This window comes from Delphinus delphis, chromosome 16 (assembly GCF_949987515.2).
Source record: "Delphinus delphis chromosome 16, mDelDel1.2, whole genome shotgun sequence".
Classification (NCBI taxonomy): Eukaryota; Metazoa; Chordata; class Mammalia; order Artiodactyla; family Delphinidae; genus Delphinus; species Delphinus delphis.
In genome coordinates this window covers 31,909,874-31,934,184 of record NC_082698.1, presented here as the reverse complement: position 1 = coordinate 31,934,184, position 24,311 = coordinate 31,909,874, and the positions used below count along the sequence as shown (strand labels likewise).

Here is a 24,311-nt window from a genome sequence, read left to right as displayed (position 1 = left end):
TTATTTTGGCTGCACTGGGTCTTCGTCGCGGCAAGTGGGATCTTTTTTAGTTGTGGCATGCATGAGGGATCTAGTTCTCCGACCAGGGATCAAAGCTGGGCCCCCTGTATTGGGAGCGCAGAGTCTTACCCAATGGACCACCAGGGAAGTCCCTATTTTTGTTTTTTTAATTTTTATTGGAGTATAGTTGCTTTACAATGTTGTGTTAGTTTCTACTGTACAGCAAAATGAATCAGCCATACATATACATATATCCCCTCTTTTTTGGATTTTCTGCCCATTTAGGTCACCACAGTACATTAAGCAGAGTTCCCTGTGCTACACAGTATGTTCTCATTAGTTGTCTATTTTACACATAGTATCAATAGTGTATATGTGTCAATCCCAATGTTTCAGTTCCTCCCACACCCCCTTCCCCCTTGGTATCCACACACTTGTTCTCTACCTCTGTGTCTCTATTTCTGCTTTGCAAATAATTCACTTCTATTTTGAGAAATAAAAATATCAGGGTTTAGTCTGGGAATTCAACCATACATGTTATCATTTCAATTAGGAAACAAATTGAACTTGGAATCAAGTTCCCCCAAATGTACATTAGGAATATCATTCTTTAGTCAGTGAGATGGCCTGTATGTTGGCATAAGTGGTTATATTCAAATGAACAAACTGACCTTCCTGATAATTAAAAGCAAACCAACAAACAAGCCCCAGTAACCAGGAGCTACCCAGGGACAAAGCCTGGGCAACTCATCCCGGGCTCCAGGCACTTCAGCCACAGGTCCCAGCCCTTTTCCAGCTGCAGTTCCCTCCTGCCCCTGCCCTCCATGACGGTCTCCTCACAACCCCTTCAGCACATCAGATACTTTCCGACATTCAGGCCTTGGTTCCTGCAAGGCCTTCGGCCAGAAATGCACGCTCCCCCTTTCCTAGCTTGGGGAAATCCTCTGCACCGTGAGGTTCACCTTGAATGTCACCTCCTGTGTACCAGTGGAGACCTTTCAAAGTTCTGCTCAGCTGCAGACACTGAGACCCTCACTGCCCACCGGCAGCCTAAGCCCCACCCAGTTTCCCGTCCCAGAACTGACGGCAGCAGTCCAGAGAAGACAAGCAGGTGGGACATGTGATCAGTGTGCTTGGGGTGCCGTCCCCTGCGGCCAAGAGCAAACCAAGCCACAAATATAATCAGAACAGCTATGGGTTTCTAAAGCCCTCTATTTACCCGGATCTGAGGGTCCCTGCTCAGCATTTCATGAGCACCTCATTTTTATTCTTAATGCCCAGGCCCCTGGAGCTAGAAGTTAGGAACTCTTATTTTATAGATAAGGAATTTGAAGCTCAGAAAGGATGCCGGGCTCTAAGATCACTAAATAGGGATTTGAAGTCTGGTCTGGTCCATCCCACCCACAGCTTACCTTCTTTGAACCCAGCTAGGATAAACATTTTTTATTTTTAAAATGAAAGAAGCCCCCAACCCCAGCAGCTCATTGGGCTGAGACTTGGTGACCCTACCTGGGCTCTTAACAATCAGCCTCCCTGACATAAGCTACACTGACAGGCCAGCCCAGGCGCTCCTGGATCCAGACGTGAGCAGGGCTACTGCCCCTGTGCCCGCTCCCCAGACCCGCCACAGCGGCCATGACCTCCCGACACTGGCCCCATAGGGCCCGTCCTGTTCACTGCCCCCCATCTACCTACAGACAAAGGCTAGTTCTCCCAAAGTCCCCTTTGCACCTACATTTCTGGGATGGATGGAAGGAGGGTGTTGGCAGAAAGCCAGAAATCCAAGTAAAAGAAATATCACCCGTTCCATCACTCCATCGTTTCTGACTATCCCTTCCCTATGCACCTGCCCTAATTTCTCCTACCCATCCCCTTCCTAGGACTACAGGCCTTGCTTTGGGCCTCCCCAGTGCCAGCAGCCTCTGAGCTTCCACAAGGCCCAGACCCACGTCCTTCCTTTCCTTTTGTGTGTTTTTTTTTTTTTAATCAAACAACCAAACTTTAAGAAATTTGGAAAAATAATTCCATCACCTCACACTCACACCTCTGCAGCAGGGTGCTGGTGGCCTGGGGCTGCCTCAGGAGTCACTAGCCAGGTGACCCCAGACATGCAGCTCTTTCCACCAAAGGTTAAAAACGAATGTTTTCTACATAGCTGCTTTCTTCCGGATGATCACTTTTATTAGTGGCATAATCTCCCATCAAGTAAACACACATAACGAACCTACTCATTCCCCACCTTCATGTGGGTGTTTTTGTTTCCTTTGAATTAAGACAGACATTCCCGAGAGCGCGATTATCAGGTCAAAGGGTCCAGATTTTTTGGACTCCTCCTAGGAAATGCCTCCTTTCAGCGTCACGCCTGCGAGAGAACTTGGGGAGAAGTCCCACAGGCATCTCTGCACCCTTGACCAGCCCCTCCCTGCCCACGTCTTCCCCCCTTATTCATGCCAGGAGTGGTGATACCAGTTCAGGCTTACCCTGATATTAGAAGAACAAGAAACTTTAGGCTGCAGAGCTAAGAAAAAAACAAAACAAAGCAATAAAACCCTGGCCTATTTTGAAGGACAGGAAAAACAAAAAGCCAAGCGACAAGAAAAAATGAGTTGCAAAGCAGGGACTACAGGCAGCGCCCGAGCCCACCTGGAGGGGAAAAGAAGGGACGCAGCCGCCTCGCGCACAGGAGAAGCACCCATGGAGTCAAGGACAAGCCCAGTCCCTCTCCTCGCAAGGAGGGAACCTGAGCTGGTAACCCACGGATGGGACACTGGACAGGCCTCGGGCTCATGCTCAGTACTTTAGAAGCACTGCCTCACTTAATCCTCAAAAATTCCCACGAGGTGGTGCTTTCGTGATGTCCATCTTACAGAGGAGAGTGGAGAGCAGGATCCACCACAGGCCAAAGCCCGCACACTCAGTGTGTGGCCCTCCTCCTCCTAATGAGCACACACTGTCCGGCAAGGTTTAGGATTTGGCTAAAAGGGCACTGCACGTAAATAAGCGGAAAGGCTTGTTTTTAACCTCCGGAGGTCTCTGATAGCACCCTGGAGATATCTCAGGATTAGGAGGCCCCTGAGTGAGCTATCCACTAGGTCATCCCCCAGCCCACCCTGCCTGCAGGTCTCAGGAGGTTCCAGGGTGCACTCAGGAGCTAAGGTGGGCCTCAATCTCCAGATGGAAACTTCGCTGCCCCGAATCCTGGGCTGGAGAGCTGACAGCTCTTGGCTACATGAGCAGGTACCTACCTATTCCCTTCTGTCTTCCCTAGCCCGGGCTTTCTACCCCAGCTCTAAACCAAAACTACTCAGAACTGCTCATTTGTGTAGGTCTTGATTTTTACTACCAAAGGCAGAGCAAAAGGGTGGTTTTGCCCTGATAAAGGAAGTGACGGATTAGCTCATACTATGGGGCAATTATGGTGGATCCGTTTACTTGTGCTGCAGTCAGTCAGATTAAGAAATGCCACTGAGGTGTATACATATGTCAACATTTATCAAATAAGATACTTAAAATATCCACAAGTTTATTGTATGCCAATTATATCTCAATAAAGTTGTTAAATCGAGGGAAAGGGAGCCCGTTATAAAGATTAGGACACAGTACATGTAAAGTGTATAGCATAGTTCTTGACAGAGGGTAGGTACTCAGTAAATCATTAATAATAAAGGTTGTGATGACGATTTATGACAAAACTTTGACGCTTACCCAAGACTCGAAAAATAAACAATGAAATAGAGTTGGGGCCTTCAGAGTAAGAGGGAAATCTGGGTAAACAGTCCAGTTTTGTAGATTTGTCAGGAAGAAGAAGACAGGGTTTTTAATGACTTACCAGAGCTCATGGTGGTGATAGGACAAGTCTTCTGTAACTGGGGCTCTGCAGAAAAACAAACACCACAATGGAATTGATAAATGGCAGGTTCGAGATAAATTCCTATGGTTCACATTAAAAATGCAAACACCGTATATAAGCCTTGATAAAACAGAGCTGGACCAGGTGTTACTTGGCCAGCCTTCTGGTTCTCGGTTGGCTGTGTGCTAACCTGACCTTGGGCACAGAACTCAAACTCCTTGGCCTCCATTTTGTCAACTGTACTTGGTTTAGATACTGTCCAAGATCCCTTCCACCTATAATATTCTATTAAGAACCTCAAGTTACATGAGTCCATGTGGATCAAGGAGAGGGTGAAGGAAAGAACCAAGTTTTAGGACAGAGAGATAAAACCACAACACAAACTGATTATTGGAGAGTAATAATAAGATTATATATAGCTTATTATGCTCAAGAAAATGTTCTAGGTGCTTTAAATATATTAATTCATGTGATCCTCACAAGGACCCTATAAGGTAAGAACCAGCATTGTATTAGTTTACACAGATGAGGAAACCAAAGCACAGAGAGGCGAAGAGCTTGCTGCCCATGTGGCAGAATTGGTTCTGGAACGCAGACAGCCCGACCTGAAAGCCCAGGCACTTAGGAACTACACTCTACTGCTTTGAGGTGGGAATGCAGTCCACTTACTCACTGATATGCAAACAGTAACCCTCTCATTTAATATGGTCCCATCTGAAGTCCCCCAAAACCACTGGCTACTGTCACTATAGTTTTACCTCTTCTAGAAGTTTTTTTTTTTTTTTTTTGGCTGCATTGGGTCTTCATTGCTGCGCACGGGCTTTCTCTAGTTGCAGCGAGCGGGGGCTACTCTTTGTTGCGGTGTGCGTGCTTCTCACTGCAGTGGCTTCTCTTGTTGTGGAACACGGGCTCTAGGCACGCAGGCTTCAGTAGTTGTGGTTCATGGGCTTAGTTGCTCTGCGGCATGTGGGATCTTCGCAGGCTAGGGATCGAACCCCTGTTTCCTGCATCGGCAGGCGGACTCTTAACTACTGCACCACCAGGGAAGTCCTAGAATCTTACATAAATGGTATCATATGGTACGTAATCTTTTGTACCTGGCTTCTCTCACTTAGTATAACACAATTTAGCAACTGGCCATATATGTGTGTGTCCATTTCTGGACTTTGTTCCATTTATTTGTCTTTATCTAATCCATTGTCTTGATGATTAGAGCTTTATAGTAAGTCTTGAAATCGGGTAGTATGAGTCTTCCAACTTCATTCTTTTTCAAAATCATTTTGGTTCTTCCAGGTCCTCTGCATTTTCATAAAAAGTTTAGAGTCATCTTACCAGTTTCCACCAAAACAAAAAAAAGCCTGCTGGAATTTTGAATGGGTTCCTGTTCAATCTATGTATGAATCTGGGGGAAATTAACATTTTAACAACACTGAATTTCCAATTCATGAGAATGAACTCTCTGCCTTTATGCAGGTCCCCTTTAATTTCTCTCAGCAATGTCTTGTAGCTTTCCAGGTACAAGTCTTGCACATGTTTTGAATAGTAAGGTCTAGCTAAACACATCTGAAGGACAACCTGAAAAGTAAGTCTTCATGTGCTGTAGAACCTTACTATATAACATGTGGTCTGCAGACCAGCAGCTGGGAACTTACTAAAAAATGGAGAAGGGCTTCCCTGGTGGCGCAGTGGTTGAGAGTCCGCCTGCCGATGCAGGGGACACAGGTTCGTGCCCCGGTCCGGGAAGATCCCACGTGCCGCGGGGCGGCTGGGCCCGTGAGCCATGGCCGCTGGGCCTGTGTGTCTGGAGTCTGTGCTCCGCAACGGGAGAGGCCACAACAGTGAGAGGCCCGCGTAACGCAAAAAAAAAAAAAAAAAAGGAGAAATGCAGAATCAACCCTACACCAACTGAATCAGAATCTGTATTTTAACAAGATCCCCAGCTGGTCCCTAGGTACTTTCAAGTGTGAAAAGCAATGATGTAGAGGATATCAACTCCCCGGTTCATGAATTCTGTATTAAGGTCATGGTATGGTCTGAGGGTCTGCACCAAGAGACACGGTTTAGTCTCCTTTTTAACACTGAAGTCAGGCACCAGTTTCCTTTCTGGGTGGTTGTCTTGTTAACTGTCCTTGGAATTGACTGAATAGAAGCTGGGGGCAAAAAGGAAATCATTCTAAGTCCTTCTCTCCAGCCCAAATCAGCCGTAAGTTTGCCTCTGTCACTGTCAAGTACACCTGAGACTACCCGTGACCTTCAACAGCCCCTCAGATTGTTCTCTAAGCTGTGGAAACATTTGTTCTTTCAGTTAAGAACACAACCCGCTGTGTTCCATATGCCCGGGTGGTTTCCTATCCTGGTTTTATGATACCTTCGTTTGCCTCCCAGGGCCAAAACGGATGTCAGGATAGCATCCAAATGTTTTATTTTTTAAATCATTTAAATAATTATGCTAAGGTTTTATTTATTTAACTTTTAAAGCACGACTATAGAAATGTTCTTCATTTGAAATGTTGTTCATTTCAACACTGAAGTTATCTTTTTTTTTTAACATCTTTATTGGAGTATAATTGCTTTACAATGGTGTGTTAGTTTCTGCTTTATAACAAAGTGAATCAGTTATACACATACATATGTTCCCATATCTCTTCCCTCTTGCGTCTCCCTCCCTCCCACCCTCCCTATCCCATCCCTCTAGGTGGTCACAAAGCACGGAGCTGATCTCCCTGTGCTATGCAGCTGCTTCCCACTATCTATCTATTTTACACTTGGTAGTGTATATATGTCCATGCCACTCTCTCACTTCGTCCCAGCTTACCCTTCCCCCTCCCCGTGTCCTCAAGTCCATTCTCCACATCTGCGTCTTTATTCCTGTCCTGCCCCTAGGTTCTTCAGAACCACCTTTTTTTTTTTAGATTCCATATATATGTGTTAGCATAGAGTGTTTGTTTTTCTCTTTCTGACTTACTTCCAACAGTGAAGTTATGTTAATATTTTTCTTTTTTTACAATACTTTCTAACCTTTATCTGCATAAATAGCATTTACATAGTTGTAAACAATGTCTGGACAGCTTTGTGTTCTAGTTCTCAAATTAAATATTTCATGAACATTTTTCTGGATTTTTACAGTCATCATTTTAATGGCTGTAACGTTCCATAATTCATTTACCAGCTCCCTCTGTAGAGTTTGTCTTAATTTTAAAAATAAGTACATAAATGGAGTATTACTCAGCCATAAAAAAGAATGAAATAATGCCACTTGTAGCAACATGGATGGACCTAGAGATTATTTTACTAAGTCAGACAGAGAAAGACAAATATCATATTACTCATATGTGGAATCTAAAAAAAATGATACAAACTTATTTACAAAACAGAAATAGACTCACAGACATAGAAAACAGACTTATGGTCACCAAAGGGGAAAGTGGGTGGGGGGGGGATAAATTGGGAATTTAAGATTAACAGATACACACTAAGAAATAGATAAGAAACAGGTAAACAACAAGGACCTACTGTATAGCACAGGGAACTATATTCAGTATCTTATAATAACCTATAATGGAAAAGAATCTGAAAAAGTATATATATATTATATACATTATATACATACATATATATATAAAAAACTGAATCAGTTTGCAGTACACCTGAAACCAACAACATTGTAAATCAACTATGCTTCAATTAAAAAAATAAGTACATAGCACAACAGCATTCTTAGGCCGGGGAAGAAACGAATGGAAATGTCTTATAAAGCAAACAAAAAGGACGCCTCAACTCGCACGTGATGTCTTCACCATCTGTCATATGTCGGCCACCCTTTGCACATTTTATATATTTCTCAATACAGACACTAGTAATTTCTAGATGTCAGCACTACCCTTACTTACAAAGTGACCTAAAGTACATATGGGCAGGGATAGTATCCCAAATACTAACCATCACTTTACTACAAACATCCACCAACCAGAGTGGATGCCAGGTGTAGAGTTCTCTGCGGGGGGCCCCTCCCCAGGCCAGGTGTTTTACTGTTTGGTGGTTGGATTGCGAAAAGATGGAAAGAGAATGGGCCCAGGGTGGTAGGACACTATTCCAGTACTTGAAGAACATGTATGATGTAGTAGGCGGCAATGGCAATGCCTAGGTGGGTACTAGCTCTGCACACATAGACTTTTTCGGTAGTAGGTCCTGTTACATGCTCTCACTTGGTTGTTTAAATGGGCAGCAGGTGACACGAAGCAGGGGGTAGTTTAAAGTAATATCAAAATAAAAACTGTGGCAGTGGCAGTTGTGCCGAGGACGGTGCCCAGTGTCCCATCCTCGGCGGTGGTTGCAACAGCAGTGACACCTTATCCAGACTCTTCCGGGGCCTGGTGTTGGCTCTGAGTCCATGCATCTCAGCCTCTTTGAATTTCTGCCTGTTCTGAGTGTGGTTCGCCTGCCTCCTGTAAACTCTGAACTACCTGAGATCTCGCCAATAAATCCCCCTTTCATTCTGAGTCAACCAGAGGCCATGGCTGGTCGTTTGCAACCAAGGCATCTTGAGCAGCACAAGGAGAGGGGGAGGAGGGAGCCCCAAAGGTTTCAGTGGGAGAGGAGAATCTTCATTCCTCCCTCCTGAATAAGGCCGTCCAGAGGGGAATCCCAAGTGGTTCAGCAAACGGTTTTGTCTCTACAACCTGAAGAGCTGAGAGCCAGGGCGGCGGGGATGCAATCAGGAAGCTGCACAAACTGAGTCTGACCAGAGAACGCTGAAAGCTTTAGAAGTCACAGTCCAATGCCCGCAGTTTATTTAGAGATAGTACAAGTATTACCATCATATGTTAAACGTGAGAGTTTATTTTACATAAAAATTTCTGACACTTAATATTTATTTAAAAACTAAGCTGTAAAGAGTTTGAGTTGGTTGAGAACAAGATGGCACATCTTTATAATTTCTCCCCCAAGTCCCCTCCAAAGGAGGCAGGTGCTTTGGTTAAAAGCCAAAAAAGATGAACAGTGCCACCTAGTGGCCCAACTGGACCACTACAAGTGGGCAGCAATCCCCCGGCGGGTTGCAGGAACCTACAGTGTCACGGTTTGGGTGGGCCAGCTAGGCTCAAGCCGCCATTCCACCCCTCGGGCTGTCAAGACCTACCGAACTTGGTCAGAACACCACAGCATCAACAGACATTCCACCAAAAGAACAAGATGTGAAGTAGCCAGTCTTGTTAAGAATGCATCCATATAAGTAACGGTTCTGCACGGTCCCTCTCTAATTCCACAACCCTATAATTCTGATAAGTCTCGCTGACACAGAGTGAATAATTACCAAAAAGCAAAAGTTGCTCATGCTCCCAGCTGAAATAGAATCCAATAACTAAATATGGGTTGTTTATTGGGGAAGGAAAGAAGGTCCTTCCTTATATGGATGATTCAGGGATATAGGACAAGGGAGGAATTGAGTTTGTCTGTAAAAATAAATTCAAGGTCCAGCAAAGATTCTTGGAAGAGAATGAGTCCCTGGTTGACCTCCCACTCAGCATGCTCCAGTCTCCCCTATGACCTACGGTGTTTTGCCTCCATTGCTTCTTCCCAAATACACATATACACACACACAATTGTAAGATTCTGGAAGGGAGACGCTGTGTCATCCTCAGGACTGAGCATTTAGTGGGTGGGTGTTCAGTCAGGAACTTTGCCCTCATCTCTATTTAGCCTTCGGAACCTAACTTTCAAGTCTTACCTTCAAAATAACCAAGACCCTCCTTATCTCCACTGTAGCTGCCTACAGGAAGCTAGCTCCCCATTCGACCAGACCCTGATTATACTCTAGCTTTGAAATCCAATCTGCCGACCTGATACACACACACACACACACACACACACACACACACACACACACACACACGCACGCACGCACGCACGCATATATATTTGCAGCTACTTCCAGTGGCTTGAAAAGAATAGGTACAGCTCACAAAGCCCCAGAATACATGCTTGGCCTTATTGCATCATACTTTGCTGATCCACCAGCAAAGGTACATTTCTGCAATTTTTTGACAGCTCATCTTCTTCTCAATCTCTAATCATGTCGTTTCTCTTCGAATGCACTCTCTGCATTATTGGAGAGGATGCAGAAGGCTCTTCAGAAAACTAGAAGGGATAAACACTGAGTCGCTAACACTTCCTTTCAAGGGGAGGAAGTTAGGATAAACTCGACCCTGACATTAAGTTCAGCCTGGAATCCCATGACACAGCTGGGGGCTCAGAACAGCACAAGCCCACGGTTTCTGTGGAAAGACCGATGCTTCTGGAGAGGGAGCAATAGGTCATCCCCCACATCCTCCCATTTCCTCCTGGAATCCCTCCAACGTGGTTTCCGTTCTAACCAGTTATCTAAAATGGCCTTCAGAAAGGTTTCCAGTGCACACACATGGCCAAGCGCAACAGTTTTTGCAGTGGTCGGGGCCTCACTGACCTTGCCACTGAATTTAAGACAGTTAACTCCTTCCTCCTCCCAAGCACTTTCTGGTCCTGATTTGTAAACGTCACTGTGGACTGGTTTACCTTGAGCCATGAGACTCTTCCTTCTAGAACAGGATCTTTGCAGTTCTTCTAGGAGTTTAAAGGGCTAGAGGACCCTGAGCTGGGTCCTCATTCCTTTCCAACTGCATGCTCACTTCCTAGAAGATTTCACCTGGACTATTAGAACCAGAAGAATCCGTGCAGGTTACCTAGCCCCTTTTCATGGTTTTCCACCTGTTTGGAAGAAAGTTCCATGAGCCCCCTCAGGCTAACGGGGCAGCTGTGCTTTTATCGATTTCATTCATTTATACTCGCTGAGCTTTCCTTGGATAAACGGGTTGTATGGCCACAAAAAACTCATAAACCAGAAATCTAATCCATCCCCTTATTATTTAGGTGCAAAAACGGATTCAGGAAGTTTCCCTTAGTCTTGCTCTTTATTCCGTCTACTAAGCCCACTTTCCCTCCTATCCCTCTCTTTTTTTTTTTAAATTTTTATTGGCGTATAGTTGATTTACAGTGTTGTGTTAGTTTCTGCTGTATGGCAAAGTGAATCAGCTATACATATAACCACTCTTTTTTAGATTCTTTTCCCATATAGGTCATTACAGAGTATTGAGTAGAGTTCCCTGTGCTGTACAGCAGGTCCTTATTAGTTATCTATTTTATATATAGTAGTGTGTATATGGCAATCCCAATCTCCCAATTTATCCCTTCCCCCCTTTCCCCCCTGGTAACCATAAGTTCGTTTTTTACATCTGTGACTATTTCTGTTTTGTAAATAAGTTTCTTTGTACCATTTTTTTAGATTCCACATATAAGCCATACCATATGATATTTGCCTTTCTCTGTCTGACTTACTTCACTCAGTATGGTAATCTCTAGGTCCACCCATGGGGACCTAGAGAATAATAATAATGCAAATAAAAATAATGCAAATGGCATTATTTCATTGCAGCACTATTTACAATAGCCAGGACATGGAAGCAACCTAAATGTCCACTAACAGAGGAATGGATAAAGAAGAGGTGGCACATATACACAATGGAATATTACTCAGCCTCTCATCCCTCTTCCTCCTCAGGGCACCTTCAGCCTTTGTGTCTTGGCAATGAACACTGAATTCCAGATGAGAAGCAACCATCCACAGCCAATTCATGAACTGCCCAGTGCCAATTCCCCCTTATAACCTTCTGATATCACCCTGTTACTCACCAAACAATGCAAAGTGTTCTGACAATCAGTTACAAAGATTACTGGCCAAGTCATTACTCATTTTTTCCCACCCTGCCTTCCTGGATTCCCCTCCGCCAATCAAGTTCACTAGACAGTGAGGCCCCTCCAGCAGGGCAGGGTCTCGATCATCTCTGTATCCTACTGTCTAGTATGGTGCCTAGCTCAGAGCAGGCACCCAATCAGTACTGGTGGGGTGAATGTCTGTCTCCTCATTCCCTTGCCATCTGCCTGGTCTTGTCAATTCTTCTGCCTTCATGACTCACACAACCCAGCCAGCTCTGCTTTTCCATCCTCACACTCACCATTCTATTCCACCACCTCATTCCTAGACAATTACAATGTCCTAATAAGCCTCAGCATCACCCTATAGCCCATGTCCTGACACGTTCTGACTTTAGCAGTGTAAGAGTTCCTCGGTCAAATTTCACTGGAGAAAAAAAATCTGCGGGGCCCCTATAAACTCAGAAGGGTTGGCTGGGCGGTACAGGGAAAAAGGAAAAAAGGCAGCAAACCTCCCAGGAGAGAATAAGGTACATAAAACACAGGCCTGATGATACCATTCCAACAGCATAACTTTAGCACCTACTGTGCACCCAGAATAGTGCTTGGCCCATAGGAAACCAACGTGAATTTGCCATCTTTGCCATTTGCCATCTTCGAGGCCACCACGGAGCTGTAGGACAACAGACATGTCCCATTTAATATAATATGATGGGTAACCCTCTGCTAGTGATCTGACCTAAGTGTTACAGGAGCATAGAAAGAAGAGGAATAAATTCTGCAAGGAGAGAGAATCAAGGAATGAATAAATATTAAAATGTTTTAAGTGTTCAACGTCACACCTTCTAAAATCACCTTAAATGTCATGCTTTGGGAAACATTGGTCTAAATGTCCAAATTCCTTAAAATACCATAAGGCTCTGTAAAATGAAGTCCCACTTCCTTTTCCAGTCTCATCTCCACCAGGTATCAATAAGCCCTAAACTCCATGTGTATCATGTTTGTCATTCCTATTGAATCCTGAACAAGATTTCCCATTTCCAAGTCTTTAATCTCATTGTTACTTCCCACTAATGCCCTCTCCCAAACCTCCCCAAACATTAAGGCCAATCCCAGTCACCAGATCCACCAACCCAACAAAAATGGAAGATTTTAATTTTGGTTTAGTCTTATTTTTAATCACTATTGAAAGTCATGATGATAAGGAATTCATTTAATAAGACTTATTTAATAATCACAGAATTCAGAAATCCCATGTCCAAGCTCCCACTAAAGTCGTCACACTCTCATCTCAGGCCCTTGCCAGAGACAGGCCAAGCAAGATCCGGAGTTGGAAAGTTAGCTACCGATAAACCTGCAATGTTTTTTTTTCCCCTTTTATACTTAAATGAAGTCTTTAAATAAACATGCAGAGTTGATTCTGCCAACAGAATTGCCAATAAGAAAACACAGCCCAAAAGAGTTTCAAGTTTTATACATGCAAAATTATTTGAGCGTCAGACAATAGAATTTCGGAGATAATATATAATTACAAGTTATGTACTACAACACATGGTTTACAGCAAACATAATAGAGAGGATTAATATCCTTGTTTTATAGTGTACTCAATACTTATTGCCAAGAAAAAAATGTTAAAGGCATGAAGAAATTCCAAGAAAAAAGGCAAACAAATCTGAGAAAAATGTTCACTTAACCTGATTAGTTTAAAAAGAAGATTCAAATAATGGCCAACCATTTTTCCCACTTCTTAAGTTAGTCCACAAATTTAAAAGCACTAACGCTCAGTGTGGTCAAATGCAAAGACATTGACATTTTCCTACAGTCATTGACCCTGTAAATTGTTACCACTGTTTTCAGCATAGCACATCAAGACTTAATATAGCTCACACCCTCTGTGCTTTAGGGGAATCCAATTCAAAGAAAGAACACCAAACGACAATAAAGCTACATAGACAGAGATGTTTACCACAACTTTGTTAATAGTAAAAACCTAGAAACACTCCTGTGTTCAGTGACAGGGGGCCAATTACATGGCCACTCACCCCCTGGGTGGACTGAACCGTTATGAAGACCGTACAACATGGGGAAACACTTCTTATGAGATTAGGTGAATAAAAAGCAGGATGTAGTTCTGTGTGACGTTTCTGATTATAAATATGTAAAAACCGAAACGTGTACATACTTCAAAGGAAATATGCCCAAATTCTCATAATGATGTGGTAGCATGGAATTACAGGTAACTTTTAAATTTCATTTCTATTTTCCAAATTGCATATAATGTGATTATAATACACTTATTTTTTAATGAAAGGAAGTTGTTTTTTAATCTTATCCCTGGCATTTGATATGCAATTGTGTAATCTTCAGAACTTTAAAGAGCAAATTCTAGCAGACAAGCTAAAAAAAAAAAAAAGCCACTAACAGTCTTGTCCATTAGAACATGGCAGCCCCACATGATGCAATCTTTCTCAGGACCCATAACAAATACCCCAAATATGGAATTGCAACATTAATTGCCAGTGATTGCTTTTGTTTAATGAAGCCAAACTACTCCCATGCAGTTCCTTATGAGGACAAGGGAGGCAGTAAAGTGACTGGAATGTTCAGCTAGATTTCCTAAAGAAGCAATTACACCAAAACGTTTCATCTTAAAATAGTCCACAGGGGCTGCCAGGTGACAACACACACAGTACCCCACTACTCCCAAAGCCTGCTCACTGCCAATTCCCTGCTCCTAACCTGATTCCATGGCATTCCAGAGACCTGAGCTCCTCAAACTCTTTATATGTACAACTCTGGGCACACACAGTTTCTTAAGCCTGCATTGTTAACCAAGACAAGTCTTAAATACAAAAACCGGCCCACGTGTGTGTTTCCCAAATATGGCTGTATCTACAGAACCAAAACAAAGCTGTCTAACTACAGCATCCGGTGCACTCGAAACCCTCCACTTAGGAAACCTAGATGACTGAAACAAGGGCAGATGCCCAAATTCGTTAGATAACAGCAAAACATCTTAGCTCTGTTTAAATTGTAAACACGCAACCTCAAACTAATAAAGGCAAGCCCAGGATACAGATGACGTCTTTCTTCTGAAGCAGTTACTACACAATGTCTACCCGTAGAGAAAGCATGAATGAAAGCATTTTGAATTCTCAGGAGAGTCAAGGTTGAACCATAGGCTACCGGTAAAGAGACTAAGAAGTCACTGTGGGTGGCTGAAAAAAATCTTAAACAGCTGAAAAGGGTCTTTTAGAGCTTGAGCACGGAAAAGAAGTGTGGGTTTGATATGGCAGGAGAGGTGTCCACGCTTCTAGAAAATCCCTAATTCCCTCTCAACTTTTCTTTTAAACCACAAAATTCCTAAGGCCACATATTTACCACATCGTATATCATACAGACATCTGCAGTACAGGCCCATACCACGCTGAGGAATGAGGGAACAGAAGTTCCATTCAGTAAAAAGACTCTGGGTCTTTTGCAAATACATAAATACCTCAATTCATAATACTGGCTTATTCAGGAATTGCTTGTTTTCCTTAAGACGTTCTGAAATTTTACTGAAAGTATACTAACCTAGCAAACAGCCAATAGAAACACTGAAAACATCATCTTTTCTGAGAAAACCTCTATTCTCAGCAGCATTTGTTTAATAACTGAAGTGGAACACATAGTCAGGCCCAGAATCAATACTCCCTGAACCCAGACCTTGGAGGCTGAGGGCTGCGTCAGATCCTCGATGCTTAGTGGCAATATATGTGAGACACCGACTTCCAGTCATCACTCAGTAAATTGCAGTACTTTAGCTACTTTTCTCTTTTAATTGTATTTTGCACTAACTTTAGGCAATTTAAGTTTATCAGGTATAAAAGCTACAGCCAAGTATCTGAAAATACAGTGCAAATTTCTGAAATGAGTTTTCTTCCAACTAAGCTAAAATCACTAAAAATATTCAATATAGTGCCAAGGTCATAGCAAGCATTCAATAAAAAGTTTTTGGCTTTTTTTTAATCTATGTTATTTCTCAGACCAGATGACCTAGAAATCAGCTGGCATCTATTATACATTTATATATTAATAAACATTTTATATACACACACACACACATTTCTGACTTCAGCTGCTATATGTGTATCCAACTATATCAATAATCACTTTGAACATCTATGGTCTAAATGCACCAATTAAGAGAGATTATTAGAGTGGATCAAAAAACAAGACCCAATTTTATGTTGTAAGAAAACTGCTTTAAATATAAAGACACAGATTAAAAGTAAATGGATGGAGAAAAATATACTGTGCTAACAGTTTCTATATGTGTTTAGTGGCTGTACAAAACCACTACAAAAAAAGAGTCAGGGGCTTCCCTGGTGGCACAGTGGTTGAGAGTCCGCCTACCGATGCAGGGGACACGGGTTCGTGCCCCGGTCCGGAAAGATCCCACATGCCGCGGAGCGGCTGGGCCCGTGAGCCAAGGCTGCTGAGCCTGTGCGTCCGGAGCCTGTACTCCGCAACGGGAGAGGCCATAACAGTGAGAGGCCCGCGTAATGCAAAAAAAAAAAAAAGTCGGAAGAACTGGGTTTGAAACCAAACTCTATCAGGGCTGCAAATTGGGAAGGCCCTTAGTTTCTCAGCCTCAGTTTCCTCCTACAAAAAGAAACGAAAAATACCTAATTCCATAAGGTGTTTCTAAATTTTAAAATCTATATGAAATATTGTAAAGTGTTGTTATAAAAGGAAACGAGGAAACGTATTCTAGCGACCACTAAACGTGGTCTAGTCCTGTTATCTTTTTATTGCTTTAACAGACTGATGAATATAATCACTGCATATCTTATCATGAAGTTGATATTACCAATACTTACCTGTATAAAACGTCAGGCTTTAAAAACTGAAGTAGCATCTAAAAACCAAGAAATCCATCTCTGGCTCTGCCTTCCTATGCAAAATCAGGCAATGGAGGACACTCTTCATAAAAACATATTTTAAGACACTTCAGAGTTGCTCTCTAACGTCAGGTCTCAAGGAACCACCATTAATTCAAGATCCATTCACTGTGCATGAATTCTATGCAAGGTCCTGTGCACAGGCTTCAGAACAGAGAGATGAACCACCTCTTCATTTCCTAAATGCTGACTGTGAACCAGCCATTTACCTACATCATTTCTAATCTTGAGAACCCCTTATAAGATTCCCATACCCATTTTCCAAATAAAAAAACAGCCTCAACGGAAGTGAAAAGACTCACTGAAGAGTCCTGCAGAAGCAAGTAGGAAAGATCCTGGTTCTGGCTCCCAAGCCCAGGCTCTTTCCAGTCCATGATCCTCACCCAAAGAGGCACAACACAGTCCCTGCCAGAAGCAAGATGCCCCTATATGAAGGTTGTTCAGAGAATAGACACACCTTAAAAAGAGAGATGGGGGACTTCCCTGATGGTCCAGTGGGTAAGACTCTGAGCTCCCAATGCAGGGGGCCCAGGTCAACCCCTGGTCGGGGAACTAGATCCCATATGCCACAACTAAGAAGTCTGCATGCCACAACTAAAGATCCCTCATGCTGCAGTGAAGATCCTGCATGCCGCAACTAAGACCCGGCGCAGCCTAAATAAATAAATAAACAAACAAATAAATGAATATTTGAAAAAAGAGAGAGAGATGGATAATCTCAGGGGGCATTTTTATCCAGCTGTGGTAATAATCAAATTTATCAACCAAGATAAGAGATGGTGCCTGTCTTCAGAGACCTTACATTGTAGTTGAGAAGACTAATAGCCTTGAAACCCTGATGAGGCGCTAAAGACAGCACGAAAGAGCATTTATGGACTGCCCTCCCCTGTAGGAATACGACAGCCAAGAGAATGCCAAGCTTCAAGACTCACCTGGGAAAGATCAGGGGACATGCTGACAAATACACCCCTTTATGAATGTTTAAAATATCCCTGTAGTACTTACAATATTAACTTCTCTATAGAGGGTTCACTGGGGGACGTTAAGCTGAATTAGATCACACACAGCACTTTCTGGCAGCCTGTAGGAAGCAATGACACCCATCAACACCCCCTTACCCACACGCACCTGTAAAAGGTGTAGAGGGACTCTAGAATAAATAACTTGGATTTCAGTTGTTGCTCTGCCACTTACTAGATACTCGAGGTCTAAAACTTGGTTTCCTCGTCTATAAAATGGGAAGAATAAGTCATCAATCTCAGAGTGTCACGGTGAGCATTAAATGAGGTCAAGCACATCGAGTGACTATCCCAGTGTTACAAAGTGCTCAATAAATTCTAGCTGCTTTCAGCACGATCAGCATCACCAACAGCATCTGAGGCTCAAAACCACTTTCCCCTCAGCTGGATTCTGAGTAGTAGGTGTTCTTTTTTCAAGTACAGGGAGGCTGGTCTCTTCAAGCTAATTAAAAGGACAGACTCAACCAGCTCTCCTTGCAAGAGCTCACTGCACGCACTTCCTCTCTCTCCTGAAGTTACCTGGCCTGTCTTTCCCCAACAGCACAATCCTCAAAAACTCAACTTCCCATAAGAAGCAAGTAACGAGTCTACCTTTTCTCCAAACAGTAAATTCTCATGGATAGTTCTGTTCCTGGCTGGGTATCACTTGATTTACATATAAAAGGTATCATCTTTCATGTGTTTTGCTACTAACAAGCTGTTCTCCTCACAAAATTCCTAAGGTGAAAATTTCCAAGGTGGGTTCCACATAGGTAGTGTTTGGTACACAGAAGAGACCCCAGTTCAGTTCAGCTGATGGAAAGGATCTGAAGAGGTTATGGAAAGAACATCGGGTAGGTGGTGTGCCAAAGCCACAAACTGGCCTTGAATGCCAGGCAATGGCATTTGTGCTGGCCTCTTATCAGGACATAGAATTCAAGATAAATTCTTTGGAAGTTTCCTAATTCAAGATTAATCTGACTGAGGCATGCAGGATGAACTCCAGAGGTGGGTGCACTGGGGCAGGGAGAATATGTGAGCTGACTGCTTGTGAGCTGAGGTCAGGCCAAGGGCAGTCACATCTAGTGCTTTTTATAAGACACACACACACACACACAAACATCCCTCAACCATATACACCCACTCTGCCCAGGAAAGTAGCACCCAAAGAACTTGTTTTGCCCATCTGGCTGTGAAAAGCTCCACAGAGGCTTTGGTTACGGCAATCACAGATGATAACTTCTACATGTGTCTCGTCTTGCTTATCTGTAGCAAAAACTCAGAGAGAATTCGATTTTCTGAGCTTACTCCTTACACCTCATTCTGCCACGTTTGCCCACAGCAAATTTTTTTTTTCCTGCTCAATTGCCTTGGTGGCTGACAACATAAAGTTATCAGAAAGTAAAAGATGTCAAGAAACCTTTAGAACTCAAAGAAGCTTACTAACCAAATAGGACACTACAATAAGCAATCACTAAAATAAAAGATTACAGGGATGTTTAAGAGTTTATTTTCAAACTAATGTCGAAGAGAACAGTTCTCAACACAAAATGACCCTGCCTTCACAACTCACATAGACATAAGACACTGGAAGAAAAGAACTATGTATTCAATTACATTCAATGTAGGATTGGGGGCAGAGGGATGGAATGACGACACTGAGATCCTGATTAAGAGAATATTAAATTCCTCACAGTCCACTATCAGCAAAGTGTTCCAGGCGTTTAGGCAGTGACTTCACCATTGTGAACCTCAGTTTCCCCCACATGCAAAACAGGGATTAAAATAGCACTAACATCCCTCCTGTTAAGGATTAACGGGGCCAAGCATTACCCACGTAGCACACAACGAGAACTCAATAAATGGTCATATTGACATAACTGGTCTATTTCCAATTTGCCTCATTCTATCAATAATTCCAAATATGAGGAGAGTCAGAGGTGAGTGGACATCCCCGTTAATAAAAGGAATTAATTAGTCACTACTTTACTATAACAATAGTTTACTGGGATTCTGCTCGAAGGAGGCAAGGGCACTGCCAAGAAATGAGGCTTTTTACCTTTGACAGAAAACATAAAATTTGTGGTAGCTCCACCCAGCCCCCCAACAAGGCAGTGCTAGCAGTGGCCTGGGCTGCCTACAATCTTTTAAAAAAGGGAGGGTGGTGATGGTGAAAGGCCATATGATCTGTCTTGAACAGGGTTTCATACGACCAAAGAACTCAGAGCATCACAGAATTTCAAGGCTGGAAAGGACCACAATTTCCAAATGTTATGTATGAGCCTTGAAGTCCAGATCAATCCATCATGATGAGAAAATGCAAAATCCAGGCACACATACTCCCTGAAACAAAGAACCCCAACCCTGCCAAGCCCTTCCAACAGGACAAGGGGGAAAGCCAAGCCAGCAATAGGCATTACAGCTACTATGCCTGTGGGCCTGCTGTGCTTTCTAGAAGCTAAGCTCCCCGAAGGCAGGCATGTTACCATGTGAGTCTGTAAGTCACGAGGGCACTAAAATATTGTTCTCAATTCCTTTCTAAAATTTCATTTCGCCCTTCCCTCTTAAAAAGCAGCAGTAGAAAATTAACATCTATGGTTTCACAACATTTATAGTAAGTCCAAATATCTCAAACTGAAGTCAAAAATCTTATATACAAGTACAAAGTTGGAGAATAAATGGCTTTCTCCATTTTTAAAAATAAATCATTAAGGCAAATCTACAATCAAATGCCCTTTGATGCTTCTGAACCCATTAATTCATTCAATAAAAGTTCACTAATGTGAGGCACTGAATAGTGTGGTTCTTCTATTTTAAATGTACAGTATGTCTTACATGTCTGGAAATCAATCCCTCAAAATTCTAACAGAGGACATTTTAAGAAGACTGCAGAGATGGGGGACAGGATAAAGGTCCCATGCAGAAATCTCTCCCACCCTTTAAGTAACAAAAATCTTTCATAAAAATATAACTTTAGGACTCTTGGGTTGGTTCCCCAGTCCTCTTACAGGGAGCTTGGTGAATATAATTTGTGGAGTTTGGTGAATATAATTACACTTCTGGAGGAAATCCAGTTTAACAAGCTTATAATTATAGACTTCCTATTTAATAATAAGAGTGCAAAGATAAATTAAGTTCTTTCTTACATAAAAGTGTAAAGCCTAAGTAAATACACTAGATTATAAGGGGGCCAAAAAACTAAAAGATGAGCTAAAACTCTTAAAACAGAAATGAAAAACACTTGAACTCTCAGCATGGTATGAGGCATTTCAAATTCCCATCTGCTAATATCACAGCTCGAAAAACTAGCCGGCAAATTTAAAGGCAGAGAATCAGGTGCAGTGAGGCCTTGGGCAGCATGAAATCCGGGATGACGACACAAAGTAAGCCAACAGGCTTTGCTAAAGTGTCAAGTCCAACCAGTGAACAGGGACAGAAAACCCCAGTGACTCTGAAAGTTACATATACGTGGAATTTAAAATACTCATAGGACTTCCCTGGTGGCGCAGTGGTTAAGAATCTGCCTGCCAATGCAGGGGACACGGGTTGGAGCCCTGGTCCGGGAAGATCCCACATGCTGCAGAGCAACTAAGCCAGTGCACCACAACTACTGAGCCTGCGCTCTAGAGCCCGCGAGCCACAACTACTGAAGCCCGTGCGCCTAGGGCCTGTGCTCTGCAACGAGAAGCTCACATACCTCAACGAAGAGTAGCCCCCGCTCGCCGCAACTAGAGAAAGCCTGCACGCAGCAACGAAGACCCAATGCAGCCATAAATAAATAAATAGATAGATAAATAAATAATAAAATAAAATACATTCCTACTCCACTGTCAGTTACACCGAAGTCCAAAGAGAAACGAGGGAGGAAGCAGAGGGGCTCAGGAATGTGCCCGAGATGCTGACCAGAGGAGAACTGGCTGGAAAGGGTTTGCCTTGGAGTCTCCCAGAGGTCGGCATTTACTCATTTAACATTGACAAGTGGCCGAGACCTTCCAGTGAGTGCCAGGTGGGGAAACCCTTCTCTGGCCACTCAGCTCAGCTCCCTCATTAAATTCAGAGTGAAACCAGCTGCCGGGAAAGGCAAAGGGTGACCCCACCAAAGCTCTGGAAAGCCAAGAGAGTAGACTGAGTGCCTGGATGAGTGCTAGAAGGGAGATTTCAGGCCGCTGTAGGGAAGAAAAGGAAAGCATCCTCAGGGTGCTGCTCTGCTCCTGGCTGGAAATAAAGCGTGGTTTCTCTGTAGAATGTGTTGGGGCCACATTCCAGTCCGCTAGGCCTCACTGCCATCAGGGAGGGAGAACAGATGGAGGAAGGCGCAGGAAGAAGGGCAGGGAGTCCCCAAAGATAAATAAAACGATGCGGATGAACAGACCAGCTCAGACGATATTTCAACAGAGGACAAAAAAGATCAATTCTGGACAAGAATTATTTAAATTATAAGACAGAAATACACATAAAATTCTGCACTAAATATGAGTGGACTTTTTTTTGGGGGGGGTCCTTGTAGCCTAATTTTTTTTTTGATACTCTAAGATTACTTTAAGATTTTTTTTTCACTTTTTTAGATTCTTTTCCCATTACAGGTCATTACAGAGTATTGAGAAGAGTTCCCTATGCTATACAGTAATTCCCTATTGCTTATCTATTTTATGTATAGTGGTTTGTATCTTTTAATCCCACACTCCTAATTTATCCTTCTTTCCCTCCTTTTCCCCTTTGGTAACATAAGTTTATTTTCTATGTCTGTGAGTCTGTTTCTGTTCTGTAAATAGATTCATTTGCATGATCTTTTGATTCCACGTATAAGTGATATCATATCTGTCTTTCTAAACAGAGGTTAAGTTTTATTTAAATCTTATTTCATTCATTTCTTCAATCAAATGACATTAAGAAACTGTATTCAAATATAGATATGTGACATCATTTTATTTTTATTTTTTAATAGATCTTTACTGGAGTATAATTGCTTCACAATACCATGTTAGTTTCTGTTGCACAACAAAGCGTATCAGCCATACGCATACACATGTCCCCATCTCCCCTCCCTCTTGAGCCTCCCTCCCACCCTCCCTATCCCACCCCTCTAGGTCATCACAAAGCACCGAGCTGATTCCCCTGTGCTATGCTGCTGCTTCCCACCAGCCAACTATTTTACATTCGGTAGTGTATACATGTAGATGCTACTCTGACTTTGCCCCACCTTTGCCCTCTCACCCCATGTCATCAAGTCCATTCTCTATGTCTACCTCTTTATTCCTGCCCCACAACTAGATTCATCAGTACTGTTTTTTGGGTTTTTTGTGGGTTTTTTAGATTCCATATATATGCGTTAGCATACGATATTTGTTTTTCTCTTTCTGACTTACTTCACTCATATGACAGTCTCTAGGTCCATCCACCTCACTACAAATAATTCAATTTCGTTTCTTTTTATGGCTGAGTAATATTCCATTGTATATATGTGCCACATCCTCTTTATCCACTCATCTGTCGATGGACACTTAGGTTGCTTCCATGTCCTGGCTATTGTAAATACTGCTGCAATGAACATTGTGGTGCGTGTCTCTTTTTGAATTATGGTTTTCTCAGGGTATATGCCCAGTAGTGGGATTGCTGGGTCGTATGGTAGTTCTATTTTCAGTTTTTTAAGGCACCTCCATACTGTTTCCCATAGTGGTTGTATCAATTTACATTCCCACCAACAGTGTAGGAAGGTTCCCTTTTCACCACACCCTTTCCAGCATTTATTATTTCTAGCTTTTTTGATAATGGCCATTCTGACCTGCGTGAGGAGATACCTCATTGTAGTTTTGATTTGCATTTCCCTAATAATTAGTGATGTTGAGCAGCTTTTCACATGCCTCTTGGCCATCTGTATGTCTTCCTTGGTGAAATGTCTATTTAGGTCTTCCACCCATTTTTTAACAGGACTGTTTGTTTTTTTGATATTGAGCTCCATGGGCTGTTTGTATATTTTGGAGATTAATCCTTTGTCTGTTGCTTCATTTGCAAATATTTTCTCCCATTCTGAGGGTTGTCTTTTTGTCTTGTTTATGGTTTCCTTTGCTGTGCAAAAGCTTTTCAGTTTAATTAAGTCCCATTTGTTTATTTTTGTTTTTATTTGTTACTGTAGGAAGTGGGTCAAAAAGTGTTTTTCCTGGGCTTCCCTGGTGGCGTAGTGGTTGAGAGTCCACCTGCCAATACAGGGGACGCAGGTTTGTGCCCCGGTCCGGGAAGATCCCACATGCCGCAGAGCGGCTGGGCCCATGAGCCATGGCTGCTGAGCCTGTGCGTCCGGAGCCTGTGCTCCGCAACGGGAGAGTCCACAACAGTGAGAGGCCTGTGTACTGCAAAAAAAAAAAAAAGTTTTTCCTATGTTTTCCTCTAAGAGTTTTATAGTGTCTGGCCTTACATTTAGGTCTTTAATCCATTTTGAGTTTATTTTTGTGTGTGGTGGTAGAGAGTGTTCTAATTTCATTCTTTTACATGTGGCTGTCCAGTTTTCCCAGCACCGCTTATTGAAGAGACTGTCTTTTCTCCATCATATGTTCTGGCCTCCTTTGTCGTAAATTAGGGGCCCATATGTGCATGGGTTTATCTCTGGGCATTCTACCCTGTAGCATTGATCTATATTTCTGTTTTTGTGCCAGTACCATACTGTCTTGATTACTGTAGCTCTATGGTATATAGTTTGAAGTCGAGGAGCCTGATTCCTCCAACTCTGTTTTTCTTTCTCAAGATTGCTTTGGCTTATTCAGGGTCTTTTGTATTTC

At 42.8% G+C, this 24,311-nt stretch overlaps 1 protein-coding gene across 24 annotated transcripts in view; it reads right to left on the bottom strand.

Annotated features, from left to right (window-relative positions):
- Positions 1 to 24,311, bottom strand: part of SORBS1 (sorbin and SH3 domain containing 1) — a 237,109-nt gene that overhangs the window by 111,659 nt on the left and 101,139 nt on the right. For all 24 annotated transcript variants that reach the window (XM_060034413.1, XM_060034417.1, XM_060034408.1 and 21 more), the window contains one exon: positions 3,830 to 3,874. In XM_060034413.1, coding sequence (XP_059890396.1) covers positions 3,830 to 3,839 — 10 coding nt within the window. In that variant the 5' untranslated portion in view covers positions 3,840 to 3,874. The remainder of the gene's footprint in view (positions 1 to 3,829; positions 3,875 to 24,311) is intronic.